General features: G+C 40.0%; 1 protein-coding gene across 7 annotated transcripts; it reads right to left on the bottom strand.

The window, feature by feature from the left end:
* LOC102375810 (protein FAM122A) lies at positions 1-21500 on the bottom strand. 7 transcript variants are annotated; one of them, XM_025215470.1, is made up of 11 exons: positions 21378-21500; positions 16506-16584; positions 10489-10545; positions 8829-8872; positions 8690-8744; positions 8069-8161; positions 7340-7428; positions 6159-6223; positions 3607-3703; positions 1924-2062; positions 10-168 (listed from the first exon to the last, which is right to left on the bottom strand). In XM_025215470.1, exons 1-11 carry the CDS (start codon positions 21491-21493, stop codon positions 121-123), a joined length of 882 nt encoding a protein of 293 aa, XP_025071255.1. In that variant the 5' UTR covers positions 21494-21500; the 3' UTR covers positions 10-120. The 7 variants fall into 7 exon arrangements, with proteins under 7 accessions (XP_006033695.1, XP_025071255.1, XP_025071256.1 ...); XM_025215471.1 differs by having other exon boundaries at positions 6159-6220; XM_025215475.1 differs by lacking the exon at positions 21378-21500 and adding an exon at positions 21172-21353.
* Positions 21501-21506: the final 6 nt, after the last annotated feature.

Below are 21506 nucleotides of genomic sequence, written 5' to 3'. Positions count from 1 at the left end.
CCATCCTTATTTTCTCTAATTTTCTTTATTGGCACTTATTTGCAAAACCAGCATAAATATTTAACAGAGAAAAGACATGTTGACCCCACATACAATACAACTGTTGTCATTGCCTTTTGCTCATGCATCTTTTAAAAAGGACTGGAACAGAGACATAAAAAGGTCCATCTGTGAAAAAACAAGATAAGCATAAAAATCTATAGTCGTGTCCCCACTGCAGAAGACAATGAATACAAAATAAGTCTTTGGCATGTTTGATATTACAAAATAAAGTTATACTATATATTAAAGAGAAAATAGCTATTAAAGTTTTGCTTGTCTGTAATTGGGAAGGCGGGAAAGCAAGCGTCAGACACTAGAAAAGTGAATTGTGTAATAAGGAAGCATGAAGAGTCTATAATAAACTGTGTTGTCGCGCTGCAGCTAAGAGACCATGAGATAAATACTATATGTAATTATTACAGGAGAAGAACGGAAATAAATCTTCAGTCCTCCATCATCACAGATCTTCATATTTCCCAACTTCAGTTTCCTTCTTGTGTGCCGCCTCTGCCCTGTCAAAGTTTTTGTGCATGAATCAGCCACAATGATGGGGAACTGCAATACCACCAGCTTGTCGACAAGCCTCCCTATATTCACTGCTCGTTTCCCACAACGCACCGTGGCCTTAACACTCGGGAAGGGAACAAAACAAAACTTCACTACATCAAGCTATGTGAGGATAGCAGATACCTGGGGATCTTTTACTGTTGAGATCAGACTACCTCCGGATAGACTGTCTTTTTTTAAACCTATTATAGGAATCCTGCAATCTGCTCCTGGGTTGCTAGATTCTACATTTAACCATTCTTTTAAGTTTACTGCACCAGAAAAATCAGTTCATGCCATGTTATTGAGGAATAGTTAATAGATCTACATGTTAATACATCTACTGGGCTGCTATTCATAGACAGAAGTTAAAGATTGTTTTGCATTCACATAGAGTTCACCGCTCATGTTTGATCCCTTCGGTTTGCATGTATTCTAAGGGTCGCTTGCTCACTGCTCTCACGCTCTCCAATGTTTGGGCTTAAACACTGCCCGGTCCTTTCTTCTGAAGCATTTCATTCAGGGCTTTGGGATTTAATACACTGCTCTAAAATACGACTGCTATTTTCCTACAGAAGAATCTTTCGCCAAGTATCCATCACTAGTCAGTCAGAGAAAAAGGAAGCTGACTACCCTGGCAAATAACGTCCCCCACGTTAAGCTTGCGTTTAATCATGCCAGCAATCATGATTCCAAATATAATGTGACATGTGAACGTAAGCTGGTAACTCATGCTCACTTGCTCTTTTCATACTTAATCCAAATGTAAACTTGATCAATAGCCAACATCATGGACTCAAGCTTCAATTATCTATCAACAATACCATTTACATTTTTAAAAACAGCAAATTAAATACTTAATCCACAGGGAATAAAATGAATAAACATCAATAAACTGATCAGTTGGGATTAGATGGACAGAGGAGAGAGAATCCAATAAAGGCAGCTATTTGAAACCTAGAACAGCACCATTCTAAACTAGTGAGAACAGAAAGCACGTAGCTTTAAAATGCCAAGCTTCCCCCCTTGTAACTTCAGCCACACAGCATCTGTTGTAAATCGACAACATGTGTACAGACACAAAATATCTTAGAACACGTTCACAGTTCAAATGCTTACTGTTTTTAGTAAATGTCATTCAAATCACTATAAACGTGAATTCTTCCTCAAGGAATTATAATGGAAGTTTTCTAGAAATAAAAGACATTTCTGAAAGTTCCTATGAGGAACAGGATCATAAGAAACTCAGTCACACATTGTAGAAAGGTTTATTGCTCTCCAGCTTGTTTTTGCCACTCGGGGGACTAAAGTTTCTCAATCGATAGGTCACTTAGCTGTAAGATCTACTGGTAGAAATGGAGATCTGGAGTCAGGAAGTGAGGCTGGAGAATCTGTGGTGGTATCAACGTCACCTGGTGAATCACAGGAAGATCCAGCGCTGTTTCTATTGTCATCAAGAGTATGGGAAGACAAACTGGAAACAAAGGAAGTGTCACAGGACAACATCAACACACAAAAGAATAGCACTTTGGGGTCATGGTGTTAGTCTCAGGAGGCTTATACTCAATTATCTTCACATCTTTGACAGAATGAATTGGAACTAGATTGAAACAAACCTGTCTTTTCAAGTAGCCAGCTCTAGACATCCGTTTTACTTGACTGCAACTAAATAGGATTTTAGAGAATTTATTGCCACTTGAATTCCAGGAATAATTCTTTTCCCCTCTAAATACAACACCAATAAATCTCTATGGAAAAGTAACAAATACTGATTGCTTTCAGAAAATTCAAAATGGGATACTACTAATGCAAAGCAGTCACGTATCCACACAGCCAATTACCTGCATTTTCCCCCATTTTGGTCAATCATTCTAATTTCCATTTCTTCTCAGACATTTAAAATACTAGCTTCCATTAGCTATTAAGGACTTTAACAGCAAGAATCAAAGAACTTCAAAACCAGTAAATGCCATCTATATTGTTCCATATAACAAAATACACAGCAATTTATAATAAAATTGTTTCCAGCCAACAAAAACAACCATTTTGTCAATTCATTAGTTCATTCAACTGGCCCGAAGAATTGTTTATGGATTAGATTAGCTGGTCGCTAGCGGGACATTTACAAATCAAGAATATAATGGATTATTCAGCCAGCTCCGCTACCATTTTATCTTTTACCATGGGGATTTTCAAATGGAGTGCTTTCCTTCCACAATTATTACCTCAGACTAGATGGTAAAATAAGCAAGAAATATTTATTACCTACTTCCCAGGGCATATGAAATTCTAACGGTGCATGGGCATTTACTGCTGTTTTCTTTTACTCAAACAAGAATTAGAAACAAAACTCCTCACTCAAAAGTAGGCATTCATTATCATTTTGCATGTAGTATTCCATATTAAACTTTTTGTACATAACATGTTTTCCTTCAATCTTCACCAGAATAGTTACAGTTTAGGAAAGGACTACCTTTTGCATGTATAGTTAAATACATGAAAATATCAATAACTCAGGTTGGCATTAATATGAAAAATCTGATCCTGACTCCTGAAAGCAGAGCTTCAGAGAAGCCAACAACAATGTCCTACTTCTCAAAATATGCTTAAGTTATGCAAATGTTAATCATATCAGGGATGGGCAATTATTTTGGGTGGAGGCCTGCTTACTGAGTTTTGGCAAGCCATCGAGGGCCACATGACAAGCAGCTGGGGTGGATAAATATTAATTTTCTGCATTTTTAGTGGCCCCATGGGCCAGACAGAATGGCCTGGCAGGCCACATCTGGCCTGCGGGCCGCATTTTGCCCACCCCTGTATCAGAGAGGACAGAACCCACTTGGCTATTGTGACATGTCTTTAACACAGCAGTCATGGATAATAAATAAAATGCTACAAAATACTTGGTTTATCCTATTTAACTCTGCATGAGTTCAAGTATGCCCACCTATTCCACGTGTTTAGATGAAGACATCTTTACACTTCCTGACTGGAGTCACAAGACAGAGCAATACTTACCATGCCCCAAGGTCTGTCAGATGAGACACTTCAGGCAAAAGCATGCTGGGAGTTCCTTGGAAAAATCTCTTTGGTGGATCCTCTGTTTCCATTTCACCTTTGACAAACCACAAAAGGTGGAGAAAAAAAAAATCAGTTGTTACTGGAAAAAATGGATTTTTGGTTTAAACTAAACACTTAAAAATCAGTTTTTATGGCAATTAATATTAAAGCTTGTTTACTATTACAACTGATCATTTCAATAACACTTACATTCCAGCATGCATGTTTACCACTGATGTTTTCAAGAAAAGTCAAATCAGTGACCTAGTGAAAAATCACTGCCTAAGCACCAGGTAACTGCTGAAGTGGTAAACCAGCTTCTGACAGCAGCATCTTCTGCAGATACAGAGAAACTGCTTCCCTTGTTTCAGGGCTGTACTTGGTAGCTGTGTTGGTCTGAGACAAAAAGACATACAAAAAACTAGAACTCTTGGTTCTGAAATGATACCTTTTATTAGACCAACTGGAAAATGGCAAGAAAATTGTCCTTTTTTTCTTGCCATTTTCCAGTTGGTCTAATAAAAGGTATAATTTTGGAACCAAGAGATCTAGTTTTTTTTGTATGTCCCTTGTTTCAGTTCATTCAATTAACGAAGTTCAATGATTAGCTTCTTTACAGCATAGAAGTTGAAAAAGCAGGGAAACTTTTCTTCTTCCAAAGAAGAAAAAACAAGGCTCAAGTTTGGAAGAAGAAAAAACGAGGCTCAAGACAATGAGATCTACCAATTCTAAATACCTGCAGACCATACTGGCCAGAAATAACCAGTTCAGTGTCACTAACTAGCTATTTCCTTTGTTTATTAAACCAGAACATTGTAAATGTAAACAGCTATCAAAACATGCTTTAAAGCTGGCTTTAACTACATTTGAAAATGCTGGCCATGTGTATTTATAATTGCATTCCAGGTTTTAGTCAAATGCTGTTGACACAAATCATAAACCAAAATAATAATAAAAATAAAAACAATATTTACTTTTAAAGAAATATGTATAGATACAGTGTATCTTCCAACTTAGCCTTTATGCTAAATGTACCTATTGCTATACTTACTGGCAAATCAACATGTTTGTAATGGTTATTGGCCAAAGAAAGCAAATACTAATTTAAAATAAGACTGACACTGATCGATATGAATGACTGTACTGTGCAAAAAACAACAAAACAACCCCCCCCCAACCCAAACAAACCCAAACAGAAACAAAAAACCCCCATTAAATCAGATTCAAATTATGATCTAAAAAGCTAAAGCATAACTCAGGTCCAAATTTTGGTCATGAGTACAACCATTCATTTTACATAACTATTTGCAATTTGAATCAAATATACCCAATTTATTACACATTAATACAGTCTTAATGTTCAGCTACAGTATTTCTTATGTCTAAAACAAGATGCTGCATCTGGAATATTAACCTCAAACACCACCCAAAGTGAGGACACCTGAAAATGTCACAGTGGATTAACAGTCATACCCCCCAATTATCTTAAATATTTAATTGAATAACTACCATCTTAATACAAATACTAATAGGTTTACCTCTTAACTTTCATTAAACTACTATATCCTAGAAAATATTTTGACAGCTAGTGCAGAAGCATCCTCTGCTCAGCTGGCTTTGAAGTTATTGTTCCAAGTCTCTCCTGAACACAAACCTCTCAAAGTAACTTTTAAAGCTCCTTTCAATAACAGTAATTTATTTTCTCATCAAGCTCCAATTTGAAGTACCTGCAGGGCAGAAATGTTGGGAGAAGCAAAGGAAGAGTCCTAGCAGTACTTTTCAGAGCTCAGCTAGTGAATCTCAAGAGAGTTTCAAACACAAACACAATCTGGTCCTCCCTTCCTTCTCTTTGGCAGAACAAGAAGAGCTCAGTTGCAAGTACTTCAAAATGTGACTTACTGAGCCAAGAAGTCATTGTTTTAAAAGTGAGGAGAAAGAAAGCTTTTAAAAACAGATCCAACAGAACTGACTCAAAACGAAGGCACATGGGCCACAAATAGGAGGAAGGACTGAGGTACATCATCTAAACAAGATAATAAGATGACATGGCTGGGCTTCCCGTAGGTAAGGTGGCCGTTGAGTTTTGAGAACTGCATTCAATGAGAGTCCAGGGATTTGCATGTGAACTGTGTGGTTATGAACTGTGCACTTGAGATTAAGTCTGCAACATACATGCATTTGGTTGGTTCTGTTCACAAAATTAAGTACCAAAAAATCTTTTAGAACAGAGGTTACACATCTGCGTGGAAACCAATGTAATTTTATATCAGTGGATAGGTATCAGAACAGAATAAACATTTTAATGAGATTCTGATTTTAATTAAATAACAGCTAATTTGGAAGTTTATCAGCCCAACTGCAGAGATATTCCTTTGAAGTATCTGTAATGCTTATTGCTAATTCTCAGCTGTTTTTCTAGCAAATTCCAGGACAAAAAACAAAACCATATGTACAGACATATAAAAGTTAACAATTATGCCTAAACATTGAATTAGAAATGCATGATGTACCTTTTCTTTTTATTGACCCAAGAACACTTGGGCGAATGCAGTTGATAGGACTCTGGCTTCTCCTGCTTTAAAAAATAAAAATAATAAATCAGTAGATAAAGAGACTAACTGAAGACATTCGATGCAGGGCTCTATTGAAAGGCGAGCACCAATAGGAAAGGTAAGAGACTATGAGGCAGAATGACCCAACAATTTTCATACATAACACTACTCTAAAAACAATGCTACCGACACTTGTTCTGAGAAATCAAAGAGCCTACTGGATATGCTTTCAATATGTCCAGCCTAACAAGTGCATAAGTCAGTTCTCATCCTTTTCAGTCGGGGGACTCCCCACCACTTTTTTCCAATGTGGCAGCATCTCTGGTTAAGGACCACAGTTGGTGCTGCCCCAACCTCAGTGCTTCTCAACCAGGTGATTCTGCCTCTAGGTAAAACAGTCTGCATGCCTGCTGCACAGCCAGTCCAGGAAGAGCTGTGGCACGTACCTGTACTCCTTCTGCACTGGGGCTCCCTGATGACCCTGAAGTAGGACAGGAGAGCTGGCCTGGGCTGTAGCCCTTCCTGGTTTGGTCCCCTCTACACTCCTTCTGGAAACAGAGGCATCTGGGAGAACCATCCTGTATTCCTGTTTCTGGGAAGAGTGCGAGGAGGTTGGGACCAAGAAGAGCTACAGTCCAGGCCAGCTCTCTTGTCCTGCTTTAGGGTTCTCAGTGAGTCCTAAGGCAGCAAAAGGACATTAGTGCTACAGCCAGAGCACCCTGGTTAAGAACAATCAGCTTAAACTCTCAAATGCTTCTTGATTAGCATGTATACTTACTGATGGTGAGAAGGGCACCCCAAAATAAGACAGTCCTTTAAACTAAAACCTAGAAGGATTCCGGCCTCTTAAAGTGTGAGAGTCAGCAGCAGTACCAAAGAGATTCACCATGTTTGCATGACACTGCTGGACAAGACACTGCCATGGCCAAAATAATGTGTCCTTTACAGATGGGGAAGACTAAGTGACTCAGTTGATCAACCAGCTCTGCCACAAACAGCCAGTCAAAATTATGAATTGAGTCAGTCCCTCTGTAGGACTTGTGATGTGACATCAAGAATAGCCTTAAGACAAAACCTATGCTTCAGAAGTCACAAGTAAATAAAACTGTAAAACATTAACAATACAGTCTCATACTTACTTTGAGAAACGCCTGGTTGGACTAGGGCTAGGACTTGGAGGTAACCCACTGCTACTAACCAGACTTTGCAAAGCCGGTGAGAAACATTGCTGAGAACAAAACATGTTGCATTATTTATACACAAACATCATACTTCATTTCTGTAGTAGAAATACATACACATACACAAGAAAAACAAACCTCCTAACATGTAGAAAACGGAAAAATCTGGGAATATTAATACTATTCAGGCCTTAACACAGGAAGCAAGCCAGATTAGTCGATGTATTCCATAATCTATTTAAAAATCCTAGTATCTACGGCTGGGAACATTAAGATGTCACCTTGGGTTATCACAGAAAAGTTCTGGGATATATTACTTCTACATAGAGCTCACAACTTGGTTCATGTGTTTATTTCCTTGGCCAGTTTGATCAAACCAACTCATGAGAAAGGACTCCCACCCCACACTGGTAGGGAAAGGCAGACAAAAAATGGTATTTATTTATCAACAGATTCGCTTAGCATTGACACTTATCGGGTATTTTGTATATAAATGTGTATCTATAGTTTGTACAGCTGCTACTTCGCATTTTTCATCTTTTAATTTTTGGTTTACAGTATATGGCCATGCAGAGCTCAGGCGGGCAGTAAAGCTTCATTATATGTTTTATTTATTTTTGTAATAACTAACTGCTTTGTACTATTGGTATTCATGAAGCAAGATTTTTAGTACTTCATTTTTCTTACCTTCCCTATTCCTCTGGTGGGGGAAGGAGCTGGAGAAACTGGGACAAAGTCTACTTGCTTGGGGGATGATGATTTCTCAAAATCACTGTCACTCTGTAAGTATAATAGCACATGCAATCACCGCCAACTGCTTTAAAGCAATATTTTATGGGCCAAGCTCTACATTACTAATCAGTTCAAGGACTGCTGTGTGTGAAATGGAACCAGATGCTGAAGTTATCCGCACAAGTGGTTACCCATAAGAATTCACTAATGTGATTATGTAAGGGACAAATTTTATATTTTTGATGAAAGTAGTTTTAAACATGATGTGCTGATGTCAGAACAAATTAAAATTACGATAGGCGTGAACAAAGCTTCCTTTGAGCATATCAAGCCAAAAAGCAACCCCATAGCTAGCATGATAACCATATGCCCCTGAACGTCATACCCCATTATTACAAAAAACCTATAATAAGGTGACCGCAAAGTTTATTGCTAGATCTAAATTTAGCGATGCTTAGCAACAAACCCAATCTGTTGAAATTCTTTTTGAGAAATTAGTATTCTGTGGACAACAGAATAGGGATAATACTATAACACTGACAAAAGGAACTTCAGTCTGCAGTATAAGCATATTACCAGACTCAAGCTTTCCTCCCATGACTGGCTCATCTGCATCGCTGTTTGCACTTCCCTATAAAGAGGAAAAAAAAAAAATCATTGTTCTAGGCCCACAGAGACCGAGTTAAAGTACTCTCATTGGCCTATTAACACTCACCGTTCATGTACTGTTTCTCTGTTCATCAAACTCATTCCTTCTTCCTGAAAGAGATGAATAGAGGAATCTGTAGGAATGTGTGTGGAAAGATTTTTTTTTTTTTACATAGGTCAGAACTCCCTTTTCAGTTCACTTGGATATAAAGGGAAAAAATTGTAACTTAACTACTGTAAGTGTTGATAATCTCAGGCTTTTGCTAGGTATAAGCAGCAAGACATGTATGGTCACTGTCTTATCAGAGCATTATTTACATGTCTCAGGTGCTTGTGAGCCTAGCTTTGGTTCCTTCAGAGAGAAAGCAAAATTTCCTTACAAATCTCCTAGTGTGCTCATGAAATATAACTGCATAAGGTCCACATGAAGCAGAAGCTACTTTGTTTTCACAACACCTCTTAAAGACTGAGGAAACTACCCCAGACATTCCTCAGTATAGAATTTTAATATTTCTTCTTATAAAAAACAATTTAACATGGCAGGCAATATAATTTTAAGGTATGACTGCATTTCCCAAGTGCATGAAGGTAAATGCCTCAACCACCTGAGTAACAGAAAAAAAACCAGCATATTTTATGGCTCTGCTTCAATCAAGTCTTAATATCCCAAATCCCTATTGCAGAGTTTGCATTACGTGAGGTTTCTCTTTGGAAATTCACTTTTTTAGGATCCTTCCTCTCCTTCTGAAAGAAAAACCTAAATTTTTCCTTTAATTCAAATGCTTTGGATTGAATTAACCATAATGAAACATGCTCATAACTAATGAAGTACAACAAGAATGCATTTAATATAATATTTTATTCAGAGTCAAAACGCATTCATGTTTGAGCTTTGGTGCAATCAAGGGATAAAATAATATTGTACAGACTTAATAGACCACCAGGTTTTGAAAAGCCCAAAGCCAGAAAGGGATAAAATCCAGCTTCCAAGATAAGAAGATGCTTCTATAAAGCTTTAATAAACCATTATATAAAGAAAAGGTAACTTAAAGTGTTTCATGAGAAGGAGGACCGAGAGAGACAGAAAACATGAAGGTGCAGGACACCTGGTTCGGTGGGCCCCTCCTCTATTGTAATCCCTCAGCATCATATTAGCTTTTCAGTCTTGAACGTGCTGCATGTTAAGGCTGCTGAATAGTGCGCCTCCTGTCTCGAGGCTGTTTCTGACTAAACTCAGGTCACTTTCTCTGATTAACCCTAACGTGCCACACCACACACAAAACTCCTAGTAGTTCCAGCCCCTGTAATGGGTCAGATCATGACACCTTGTGCTTGGGATGTTCCAAAGCCAATGGCTCTCTGAGAACACCCACTGCAAACGGGAAGACAACAATATACTCAAGTTCAGAAAAATGCCAAGAACCCCACGGTCTAGATTGCAGGAGATGTTAAAGAGGTAGGAACCACCCCCTCTGTACGTAGAAGAGAAAAATGTTTGGCAGATCACCACTTGTAAAGGAGAAAGCAGGGCTTCAGTATACAATGGCATAAAAAGATATTCTACAGTCTGTAAAGCTTGGCAACTCTGAAATGAGATTCCTTTTTCTTTTAAAGGCACACTGAAATGAAAGAAAAGTGTAAACACTTTATAGACAAACTTGCTTCTAAATGAAATCAATCGATCATTTGTAATTATATTTACAAAAAGAAACAGAATCTGCTCTTACCCGTTTGATTTGATGAAGGCGGCTGCTAGGAATACGAACAGGAGATGATGGCAACAACTAAAAAAACCAAAACAATCATACTGCTGAAACATTCTTAAAACTGCAACCCCCCCCAAAACCAGGAAGCCAATACCTACTTCCTAATACTCTCTGAATCTCGGGAGGAAATATTAGCAAGCCCCTTCAACAGCCCCAAAACAGGACTTACCATTTTGCATACAATGAAATGAAAAAACACATGCTAGCTTTAATAGTAAGATACACAGTATGGGGCGTTCGCACAAATTGCTCTGCGTTCTAAGAGCTCCACATTTAAAAGAAAGATGGAAGTTGACATGAAAATGACATCACTGCCACAAACAAATGGTGGGTTTTGGAGTTTTTTTGTATTCTATTTAAAATGGCATCTGGCAGAAAAGAAAAAAGTTATCTGTTAATCAGGGAGATCACAGCTACTGAGTAGCCCATCTGGTAACAACATAACACACTATAAAGATTTAACTAACATCGTTTTATTATTTTAAATGCTGTATTTACTCACATATCAGCCATACGATTCCCCTGCATCCCACAAAAAAGCCAGCTCTAGACTATGACTCTGGAAAACCCGTTTTTTCAACGTTCTACCTACCAAACCACAAGATGCATGCCTTATTTGGGGGCCTGTGATACATAAGAAAATGCAGTATACCCTTAGTAATCAAACTAGATTTTCCAAAGATCTTACAGGAGTTCACAAAGCAAAACTCTCAACATCATGCTCACTGTATGTTAGGCTAGGGACAGAAATTACCCATCAACTGGTCTAAGTGATTGGAAACCGGTTCACATCTGTAATACAACAGAAGTTTAGTGCACATAAACCGCTTTCAAAATGGATGACGCCAGTTTAAGATAAACCTGGATGGATGTAGTATTAGACTTAACTGATTTAGGTTTAACTTCTGTCCTATATCCCCTCCGGATTCAAGTTAACTCACAACCTGCCAACACCCCAGGATGCTTTGTACTTCCCCCGCAACCTCCCCTTTGCAGGGTGGGTGGGCCAGCCTTGGCCCAAGCTGTCTACTCCAGCCAAGCAGGGAGAAGTGCTCTAGCACCCCCCGCCCCAGCTTCTAGCCCAAGCATGTGGCTGCATTTCCAGAATCAAAAGTGAATGTCTGGTCATTTGCTTATCGGTTCAATCTACACAGCTTAGACTAACCTGCAAAGAGTGAACTGATTCAGCCTCGGGCTTTTTGACTGTCTGTACTTAGCCTTAATGCCAGCCTTCATAAACAGCTAAACATTTACACCTGCTTATTGAGGCACTGTAACCTACCCCCACACACTATATTTGTAGCAAGCAAATTTTCTTCATGGTGTATTTGCTCTTCCTTCCCCTCTCACATTGTAGTGAGTTATGGTGCTCACCACAGTCAATAACCAGAAGCTCTAGCTTGAACCACAGATGCTGTGAAGATTCTCGAGCAAAAACCAATGATACCAAATGCAACAGGGACAAGAGCAGCATTAAATGCACGCCATTCTGTCATACAACACAGGATGCGTCACAGCCTACGTAAAAAGAACTGCAGCATAAACCGCATATGCTTGGGTAGGCACAAAACTCCGAGCTCCAAATAGTGGCCTTCTACAGCTTCCCACAGAAACATACTTTAAGTCCTTTCTGATTCTCACTGAATCAACATTCACTCATCCATTTGCTACATCAACCTCCAGTCAGCATAGAATACAAAAGTGTTCTTGGATGCAGACCACAAACTGTTCTGCAGGCACATACACAGAAGGTAATGTAAAAACTGAATAGCTCTGATTAGCTCTTTTTAAGTCAACCAAGCGCAGCTCTGCTGTGCCACTGGGCTCCAAAGCACTTTTGCAACAAAAAGCAAGCTGCAAACAAAGCACATAGCAGCTCACGCTGGCTCTGTGACCTTCCTGCAGTGCATAGGATCTGACAATAGCAGATTCCTATCCACTCCCACTCTGCATCCAGTCTACTGGGGGTGTAGCACATGCATGACTTGGGGAAGTGGCAGAGCTGAGCACCAATCCATTCAGAAAGCTCAGTCATTCCCTCCCACAACACACACACACCCAGGCAGGTCCCTATGATAGAAACACCCCCGGTTCTACTACCCTGATAGCCTCTTTGGCGGGGCTGAAATTGCTATTTAATAATTTTATTAATACTATATAACAAGATCAGCAGAATATCAGTGGGGAATATTGCCAGGAAAAAAGACAATAGCTCTTAAAGAATACCCTTGCACACACCTGAAAGATAGCAGGGAAAGCAATTAGATTTGAGGATCCTACCTCCTGTGTCCAACAAGTTGCAAGCCTTGTTCTGCAGGGAACTAGACGTCACGGAGCTTAAGAGCCAAAGAGTGACTTGATTTTTATGACAAGGAATAATCAAAACACTGACCGGCTTTTAAAGGACACTTTTTCCTGAAACAGAAAGAACTTGTTTGCAAGGTGGATAGACAGCTACCTGGATCACTGGACTTAGAGGGTAGTAGTCAACAATTTGATGCCTAGTTGGCAGCTGGTATCAAGTAGAGTGCCACAGAGGTCTGTCCTGGGGCCAGGTTTGTTCAATATTTTCATCAATGACCTGGAAGACGGGATGGAGTGCACCCTCAACAAGCATGCAGATGACACCAAGCTGTGGGGAGTAGTAGATATGCTGGAGGGTAGGGCTAGGATTCAGAGATCTCAACAGCATGGAGGACTGGACCAAAAGAAATCTCATGACACTCAATAAGGACAAGTGCAAAGTCCTGCACTTAGGAGGAAATAATCTCATGGTACAGGCTGAAGGCACATGTATGGTCCCACCTTTAGAACAAGGATGGCTGGAAGCCTGAGATGTGAAAAACCACTCATCAAGATGAGGAGGGATCAGAAACAAAGCTGGTTAACTGCAATGGCTTTCAGTCCTCTGCATGTGGAGGTGGACTTTGGCATGAAGCCACTCAAGAAACTTTCATTATAATTCCAGACATACTCCAAGCTATTCCCTTAGACATTTATTCAACACAATCTAGGTACACAGTATTACTGACTGCATCTTATGAATAAGAAATTAAATCTAGTATGAAAAAATTTGCACGTGTAACTTAAAACCATTAAGACCTATTTTTTCATTCCTGGACCTTTATTCTGCACGACAATTTGGATAGTTGTTTCTAGTTCCAAAGGTCCCTCCCCAAGTTACAAGAATTTTAAAAAAATCATTAAATAGCTGACTACAGTTAATTCTGCCCAGTGTTCTCAGAAGACTCGCAAGCAATGAGACTACCTATATCACACACATTACAAAAAAAAAAAAAAAAAAAATCAGAGCAGGGCATGTATTTGTCACTTCTGGTTCTTCCATCATTAAAATATTACTTTACTTAAAGTGCACTTTACTTAAAGTGCTGATCAGTTTATTAATATGTAAGTTTATTTTGGAAATCCTTTTAAAAAAGCATGAGTTTTAAGTCTTCATACAATGCCTACTGAAAAAGCTGGCTTTCGGCAGAATAGTAAGAGTAGCAGAGAAAGACAAACACCTCATTTCAATAACTTGCTTCCTTTCCTTTAAAGGTACTGCTATACTTCACCTTCTTTCTGCACTTCTAAGATCTAATACCACTTCCGCAGCAATACTAAATGGCTACTAATTTAATTTTTGTCTGAGAAAATAAAACTGGTCAGAAACTGCTAATGTCCCTATTACAAACTGTTAGGTGATCATTTAAATCTGCAAAGCTCCTCACGCTTCTTCTCCTCATCCCGCCTGCCAGGACTGCTGACTCCTGGGCACTTTGAAGTGTTATATTCCTTAAAAGCCAAACTAGGGGCCCTAAAACAAATCTTGATTCAGCCTAACCTGCATCAAAACAAACCTGCCCATTTCAGAGCTCCTGAGAGTCAGCCAGGGCTTTTCCAAAAGACCAAGCAACTGCTTTAGGGTCTTTAAATGCAACCTTTTTTAAAAAATACATAAAAAGTTTAGTTATCTGCTGCTGGCAAGATGCAGGGGGTGGTGGGGAAGGAGGAAGAAAAGGAAGCTTTGAGGAACAAAGTTTACAGCTCCAGGTGTTTGTCCCTAATATTTCTAAAATGAAGCTGATCCAAATACATCCTCCTGAAATATGAACTGGATGCTGGACATATGAGTACTTCTTTCTGATGAGCTGATCCCACAACGCATTGCTAGAAGCGAGTTGATAGACACCAAATCTGGGAATCAGGAAATCACTGAAAATAATTTTCTTTCCCTGGAAAACACCTGATTTCTTACCAAATAAGCACATAGCTCATTTTTGGGAATATTCTTGCTACCACTGTTGTTATGACTGTCCATTTCCAATAGTTATTTCTCATCAGTCTCAATTTTGTCTACAGGGCTCGCTCATCTGCATGTCAGGTCATTAACTTACTCTTCTGAACTACTGTTGCTTGTATTAAAATAGAAAAAGCAAAGAGCTAATTTCTATTTGAGGTACATGAAATATTTTTGCCTCAGTTAATCTTCAAGACTGAAAAGACAGAGCGGCACCATGGGTCCTGTGTGGCTCCACTTCAGGTGAACTGAAAAAGAACTTCAATTTCAAAATGATGTTTCTTAAAGGGAGACTGCCCTCTGTCAGCTGTTGATCCTTTTGATACCATCTGTTTAAGTGAAGCTGTGCAGGACTGAAGGAAGTCCAGTGAACTGCTGGAAAGAAAAGCTTGAAAGCAAATATGGAAATACCAGCCTAAAATGAATTCCAAAGATGCCTGAATAGGACAGCTTCTAATTAAGTGTTTCTTCAACCACAGTTGTGGCGCTTCTGCTGTTATGCTTTATTCCTTAAGTAGCCAACACTGCTTCAAAGGCCTGGAAAGACTAACTTAAAACCATCAAGAATTATTTTTTTTCTGTAATAGGTCTAAAGCAGTTTTCTAAACTCCAGTTTTAATTTTCTTGGGATAAGGGAGGGAGAGAGTTTCATAGTTACTATGAAACTGAAAGGGGGAGAGGACAGGTATTATCCCTCCCTTCCCCCACCAGAGAGGTAACCCAAACAGAGACCAAGTCAACAATATAGAATTAGACATCATTTCCCATATTTGTGCTGTCAGTTTTCTTTTGCTCAAGACACTCTTTATCCTTGTAGTGCATTAACTACTAATTGTATTAAACTGATGACCTACACCAGTTTAATTGCATTAAACTGACCTATTCCCCAACACAGAGTTGGAGCATATTTTGGGAGAAATTTAACACTTACGCTTTTATTTTTAAGAAAAGCCAGGCAAAAAGTCTTCTCCTCTGATCACACCTCAAAAACCCACAGGTATTGGGATCTTTCAGTACAGACAAGCAATCCATTTTACTTTTTCTTCACCCAATTCTAAAATATTACCAAATCAATCCAAACCATTTTTCCACAACAATTCACACAATGGATGATATACATAAAAGATCAACAATATTTTAAAAGTCAAAGTTGTGCTTTCTTTAGATGGATAAGTACTGTACTAAATTAAAAGTGATGTGTTAATAAAGCCATTTAAGTTTACAGAATTGTAATAATGGAAAAATTTTAAAACAAGTGTATGTTCTTTTAATTCAGGGAAATCTTATGGTTTGGGCGATCCAGAAAGTCAGACTGTATAGTCCTGAGAGTCTGATCCTTAGGATCAGTAGTACAGGCAATGTTTAGAGTCAGGGTGTCAGGTTGTTTTAATCAAATTTTAAAGCAGAGATTACTGGGATTCCAGGTTAACTGAACTAAATACATGGGTTTTTTCCTGCAAATTGGCCTTTTTAACCAATTTTAAAACAGTAGCTTAAACAAATTAGCTTATCTTCAGAATTGAATCTGTTTTCTTAAGCCAGATGGTCTTTAAGTAGTGTTTTACCATTGTTGTAAGTATGCAGTATTAATTTCAGTCAACAGCCTCGTTTTATTCTTTAATCTCGTCTGCTCACTTACATGTTAAGCCTAATGCGATTGCTGTAATAGTTTTCTTACCAGACTATGACGATTCATAACTGTCGTACTGTTCCTGCGGGTTCGCAAAACATTAGCCTGGAACACCTGTGAATTATCGCTGTAAAAAGAAACACTTGTCAAATGGAAGAGCCACTTATCCACTCAGAAAAAAAAAAAGCTTTTATGATAAGTTTATTTTAAATGCAATGTCAGCTATTATTTCAATGTAAATTGTTTTCAAGGCACAGCTATGTAAGCTTATTTCAACCCTATCCCCTAAAGCAATAGTTCTCACCATTTTTAGATACAAGGCATACCTTGGAAAATGCTCTCACTTTTCTTTGACTGAGAAAAATAATACAGCAGTTTTTCTGTTGCAAAGACCTTAAAAGGCACAACTATGGATTTCTATTTGAAATCTCTGCATTTATCTTGTGAATCACATTTGCCCACCTAACAGTGCCAAAACTGCACGGCACCCTTGAAAGGATCTCAAGGCATCCTGGTTGAGAATCAGCCAAAACCAACCCCCCGTCCCTTCCCTCCCCAGGCCCAAACTGCTCTAGTTAACAATGAGAATCATGTTGAGTCTTCAGAGTGGCTGCACAATGTTTATGGCTGTTTGCTGGGGGGGGGGGAGGGTTTGTGGTAAAGCATGAATTTGTAGTGAAAGTACAAGCAGTCCTTGCCAGAAAACAAGTTGCTCACTAGGATAATTTTGTGAATATAGATGGAATCACTAAAGCAAACCTCTACACCAATGAAATCAAAAATAAATTCTGTTGCAAGTCTTATCCCTGACAGCAACTTTAAGTTAAGAGACTCTTCTTCAGCAAAAGGCTAATGCAACACTCAGCAGGTTAAAACAGACATACAGTATATCTATTTAAGTCTTAGTACTTATGATTGGGGATCCTAGTTTTTCGTTCACCATGGAAAACCACAGAAACCTGTGGAATCTGTGATTTTCTGTGAGCTACCGAAAGCAGTGGCACCCTGCAATGCATGGCGCCATTTCTGCTTTTATTTTTGCCATGTTTTTTTTCCTCTCAGCCAATCATCAGCTGGGGGGGGGGGGGGGCGCCTTGGCCAAGAGCAAAAACCATGGAAAAAGAAAGAGCACAGAAATGTTGCTACTCATCACAGGACACAGATGTGCTTTTGGTAGGCTGCAAAAAAAAAAAAAAAAAGTGGATTTTGTGTTTTTAAAAATTTTCCACTTCTTCTCCACAGAAAATGAGGATCCCTGTTTATGAGTATAGCAACATCTAACAAGATGAAGGGGCAGATTTTAGTAATATTGTGTTACAATATTTACTTAATGAAAAGTGCTCTCTTTCCTGAGGTGACAGTTTGGCTCTCTTCTTTTTTGATACCTGCTGCTTCTTCCATTAACTACATTCCTAACACCCAAACTTTATACTCAGTGAAAAAGGTCAGACTGTAATTCTAATTACCATAAAAACATGTTCAGTTCCTACAGTTCAAGGCCCCAACCTCGCAACCTGATTGCTAGGCCTATGCAGAGCCCCAGTGAAAAAACTAAACTACCCAGTTTATCCGATTTTGTCTCAGTTCATTTCTATTCTCAGCTGGATGGAGACAACCATTCATTACCTTACCAGTGCGTGCAGAACATTTCACACCCCACCTTACAAGGTTTTAAACACCAAACTGGCAGGTAACATTAGCTTGCTTTATCAAGGGGAGAACTGACCATGTCTTCTGAAGCTGCTGTTTATGGTTCAAAATGTTTGTTTGTTGCATCTAGTAATATGGTTTTTATGTAGGCATACTGTGGCGTAAAGCTACCAAATAATATCAAAACTAATGCCAACTACTTCATAGAAGCCCTGGAAGCCACACACTTACTGCCCTTCATTTGGAATAAAAATACTGCTTGCATTCTCACCAACACCAAATATGGGGGAATGGACACAGGCATTGATCACAGTTGGAGGAAAGGAAGGTGGTGCCCTACCCTGGGGGTCTTCAAGAGGAGGTTAGATAGGCATCTGGCTGAGGTCATCTGAACCCAGCACACTTTCCTGCCTATGCAGGGGGTCAAACTCAACGATCTATTGAGGTCCCTTCCGGCCCTAACATCTATGAATCTATGAAAACTTGAGGCAACTCCATTCAGCTGCTCTATTGTAAATGCAAATGTGTTAACCGATGTAGGAAGCAGGCCAAGAACCAAAGAGAGACCATGACCTAAAACTCAGAGGAAAGCTTCATGCCTGGCTGTGGTCTATAGCAGCGTTACCGCACCCATGGGTCGCGACCCAAAAGTGGGTTGCAAGAAAATATGAGGGCCACAAACAAACTTTAAAAATTCTCCTTTAAAGTAGAAAAACATGGGAAACTGGCTTCTCCCTTGCAGGCTGGCAGAGTTCCAGCCTGCAAGGGGCTGTATGCCTCCCCCCTCATGCCCCATACACCCATCCTGGTACAAAAAAGGTTGAGAATCACTGGTCTACAGCAAAGACTCCTTCATGGCACAAAACTGTTAGGCACAGAAATGGTTAACAAACACCAAATCCTGGATTATTTAAAAAGTGAAAAAATCCCCAGGAAAAAAACAAAAACAATTGAGATTGACTGAGAGCCTGAAGAGCGACTAGGCTTGGAGGCATCTAACCCTTTCTCTTCCACTGACTTCAATCTTCAGACTAGCAGTTACGTATTAAGCAAACGAACACAGAGACCATGATTGGCAAAAACCAACAGGTTTTTTTCAGAAACTGAAAACTTCCCTTTCATAGAAAATGAAGATGTTTCCAATTTTTTTTTAATTCAGATTAAAACAGAAATTGGAAAGACTCCTGTGAAAGTGACATTGCAAAATAAGTTGATTTTGCACCCTCCCAAGAAACAAACTGTTTCATTTAGGAAATGCTGCAGGCCCTCCAGCTGCCTGGATCTCAAGCTCCCTACCAAATGAACGGGTGTACTGGAAGCCCTATACAGGTCTGTGGAAGCACCCCGCTTAGGTTGGGGCAACGCAGGGCCTCCAAGGCAACCGAGGAGCTCAGCTTCCTTTTATTTATTAATTTTTTTTACCCCAAAAGAAAAAAAAATGGTTACAATATAAGCAGGAAGTTGTTTCTGTTCAGTGAGGATATGGGCACATGAACAATTTACTGCTGGGTAAACCAAGATGTTACTGTGAAGTATACCCAATGCGCTAACAAGTGAATTGCCCAGGGACATGCATTTACCCTGAAGTAAATGCGAAGTAATTTGTCCTCCAGTTACCACATGGAAAAAGCATATGTACAGGCAGTTACTGCAAAGCAGTGATGCTCTATAAGTTCATATACTAGCTTATTTATTCTCTGTAAGTCTCTCAGTTGCTTTTTTTCCCCCTGGGGATTTTTTATTTTTTAAAAATAATCCAGGATTTGGTGTTTGTTAACCATTTCTTTGCCTAATAATTTTGTGCATGAAGGAGTCTTTGCTATAGATCATAGCCAGCCATGAAGCTTTCCTCTAAGGTTTAGGTCATGGTCTCTTTATTTTCTTCTTGGCCTGCTTCCTACTTCAGTTAACATATTTGCACACTACATCACTCAATTGAAGAATAACTATCCATGACATTTTGCCTCTTGCACAGCTTAAAAGTTCAAAGATGTTTCTGTCTGCTTTATTCTATTGCAGAACAAATAGACACTGCTGTAACCAGAGAATCACTTAATGCTAAAAAATGACTAGAGAGAAGAGTTAAAGTTCCCCAATTTTTTAAACCAATGTTAGCAATTTCAGTGCAGGAGAACAGAGGGTTTTACAGTGCCCGTTAGCTTTCTAATAAAACTCTTTAAAAATCCCGTTTTTCTACGCTGCGTTTTATGAAGTCTAACACCTGCCATATCTTTCTGACAACTTTCTCAGCACTGCATGTTGTTTACCAGCACACACTAAGATGACCCAAAATGATATCTACAGGTCAGCAGCCATATATCGGCCTCACTGTTAATGCAGAATTGCAACCCAGAGATGCTACAGGTACGAGGAAGCGATGTTCCTGTATGCACCCACTTCCGAGAGCATTTTTGCTCCTAACACATTGCTCGTAGTATCATCAGTCCCAGGGGTTCATAGTATCATGAGGTATCCCAAAGGTTTATAAAACTAAACTGATACGCAAGGACCAAGGGATTACTACTCTACGCATCACTACCACCGAGATGCGTACGACTACTGAAATGCCACATAGCAACACGGCAAAATGTGAAAAATGGGAGTGGACGAATGCCGTGCAACTGAAACCTCAGGGGAAGTGCAGACAAGCAAATCTAAACCAGTGGTGGCCAACCTTTTTTTTTTTGGCAGAAAGAGTCCTGCCCTGCCCTAAGTGCCACCCCCGTTCCCCTGCCTGATCCGCTGCTCTGCTTTTTGTTCTTCGCCCTATCTGCCCCCACTCCCCGTCTAATCCGCAGCTCTGCTCTTTACCCGCCGCCTGATCTACCACGTGTCCAACACAAGGGCTGCCCAGGCCACTAGTGGCCTATGCGGTACGGGTCGACCATGACCGGTTTCCAATGACAGCAGGCCTAAGTCCCACATCTTCTAAGAAGGTGCCCAACATCTCCGGTGTCACATCTGGCCCCAAAAATGCAACCCAAGGGCGTGACATTTGGCCCAAATACCTGCCCCCCACCCTTTGAGACAAGGATACAGTCCCACAGGGAAGGAGGTACCGAACCATAACGTCGCTGCCTGCAAAACCCACGCATCTGCCCGAAGTCTCCATCCGAACCCTAGTTGGAGGGAACCCAACGCAGCGGGAGCCTGTATGATCCCTTCTATGACATCTCGAGCCGTCTCAGACACGACCTGGACGCGGCGGACAGGGGGTCGGTACTTCCAGCCCCACCTGGACCTGGCCTGAGGCCCCGCCCCCGCGCCCACCTGAGGCCGTGGATGAGGGGGGCGCTGTTGGATCTCCTCAGGCCGCCCCCGTCGCTCGGGGCCGGGGCGCTCCCCGGCGGCAGCTCCAGGTCCAGCTCCATTTTCTCCTGAGCCATCGCGGCGGCTCCT

Source organism: Alligator sinensis, unplaced genomic scaffold, assembly GCF_000455745.1.
Source record: "Alligator sinensis unplaced genomic scaffold, ASM45574v1 scaffold1567_1, whole genome shotgun sequence".
NCBI classification, from domain to species: Eukaryota; Metazoa; Chordata; order Crocodylia; family Alligatoridae; genus Alligator; species Alligator sinensis.
The sequence above is the reverse complement of the archived record's forward strand: the minus strand, read 5'-3'. Positions and strand labels throughout refer to the sequence as shown.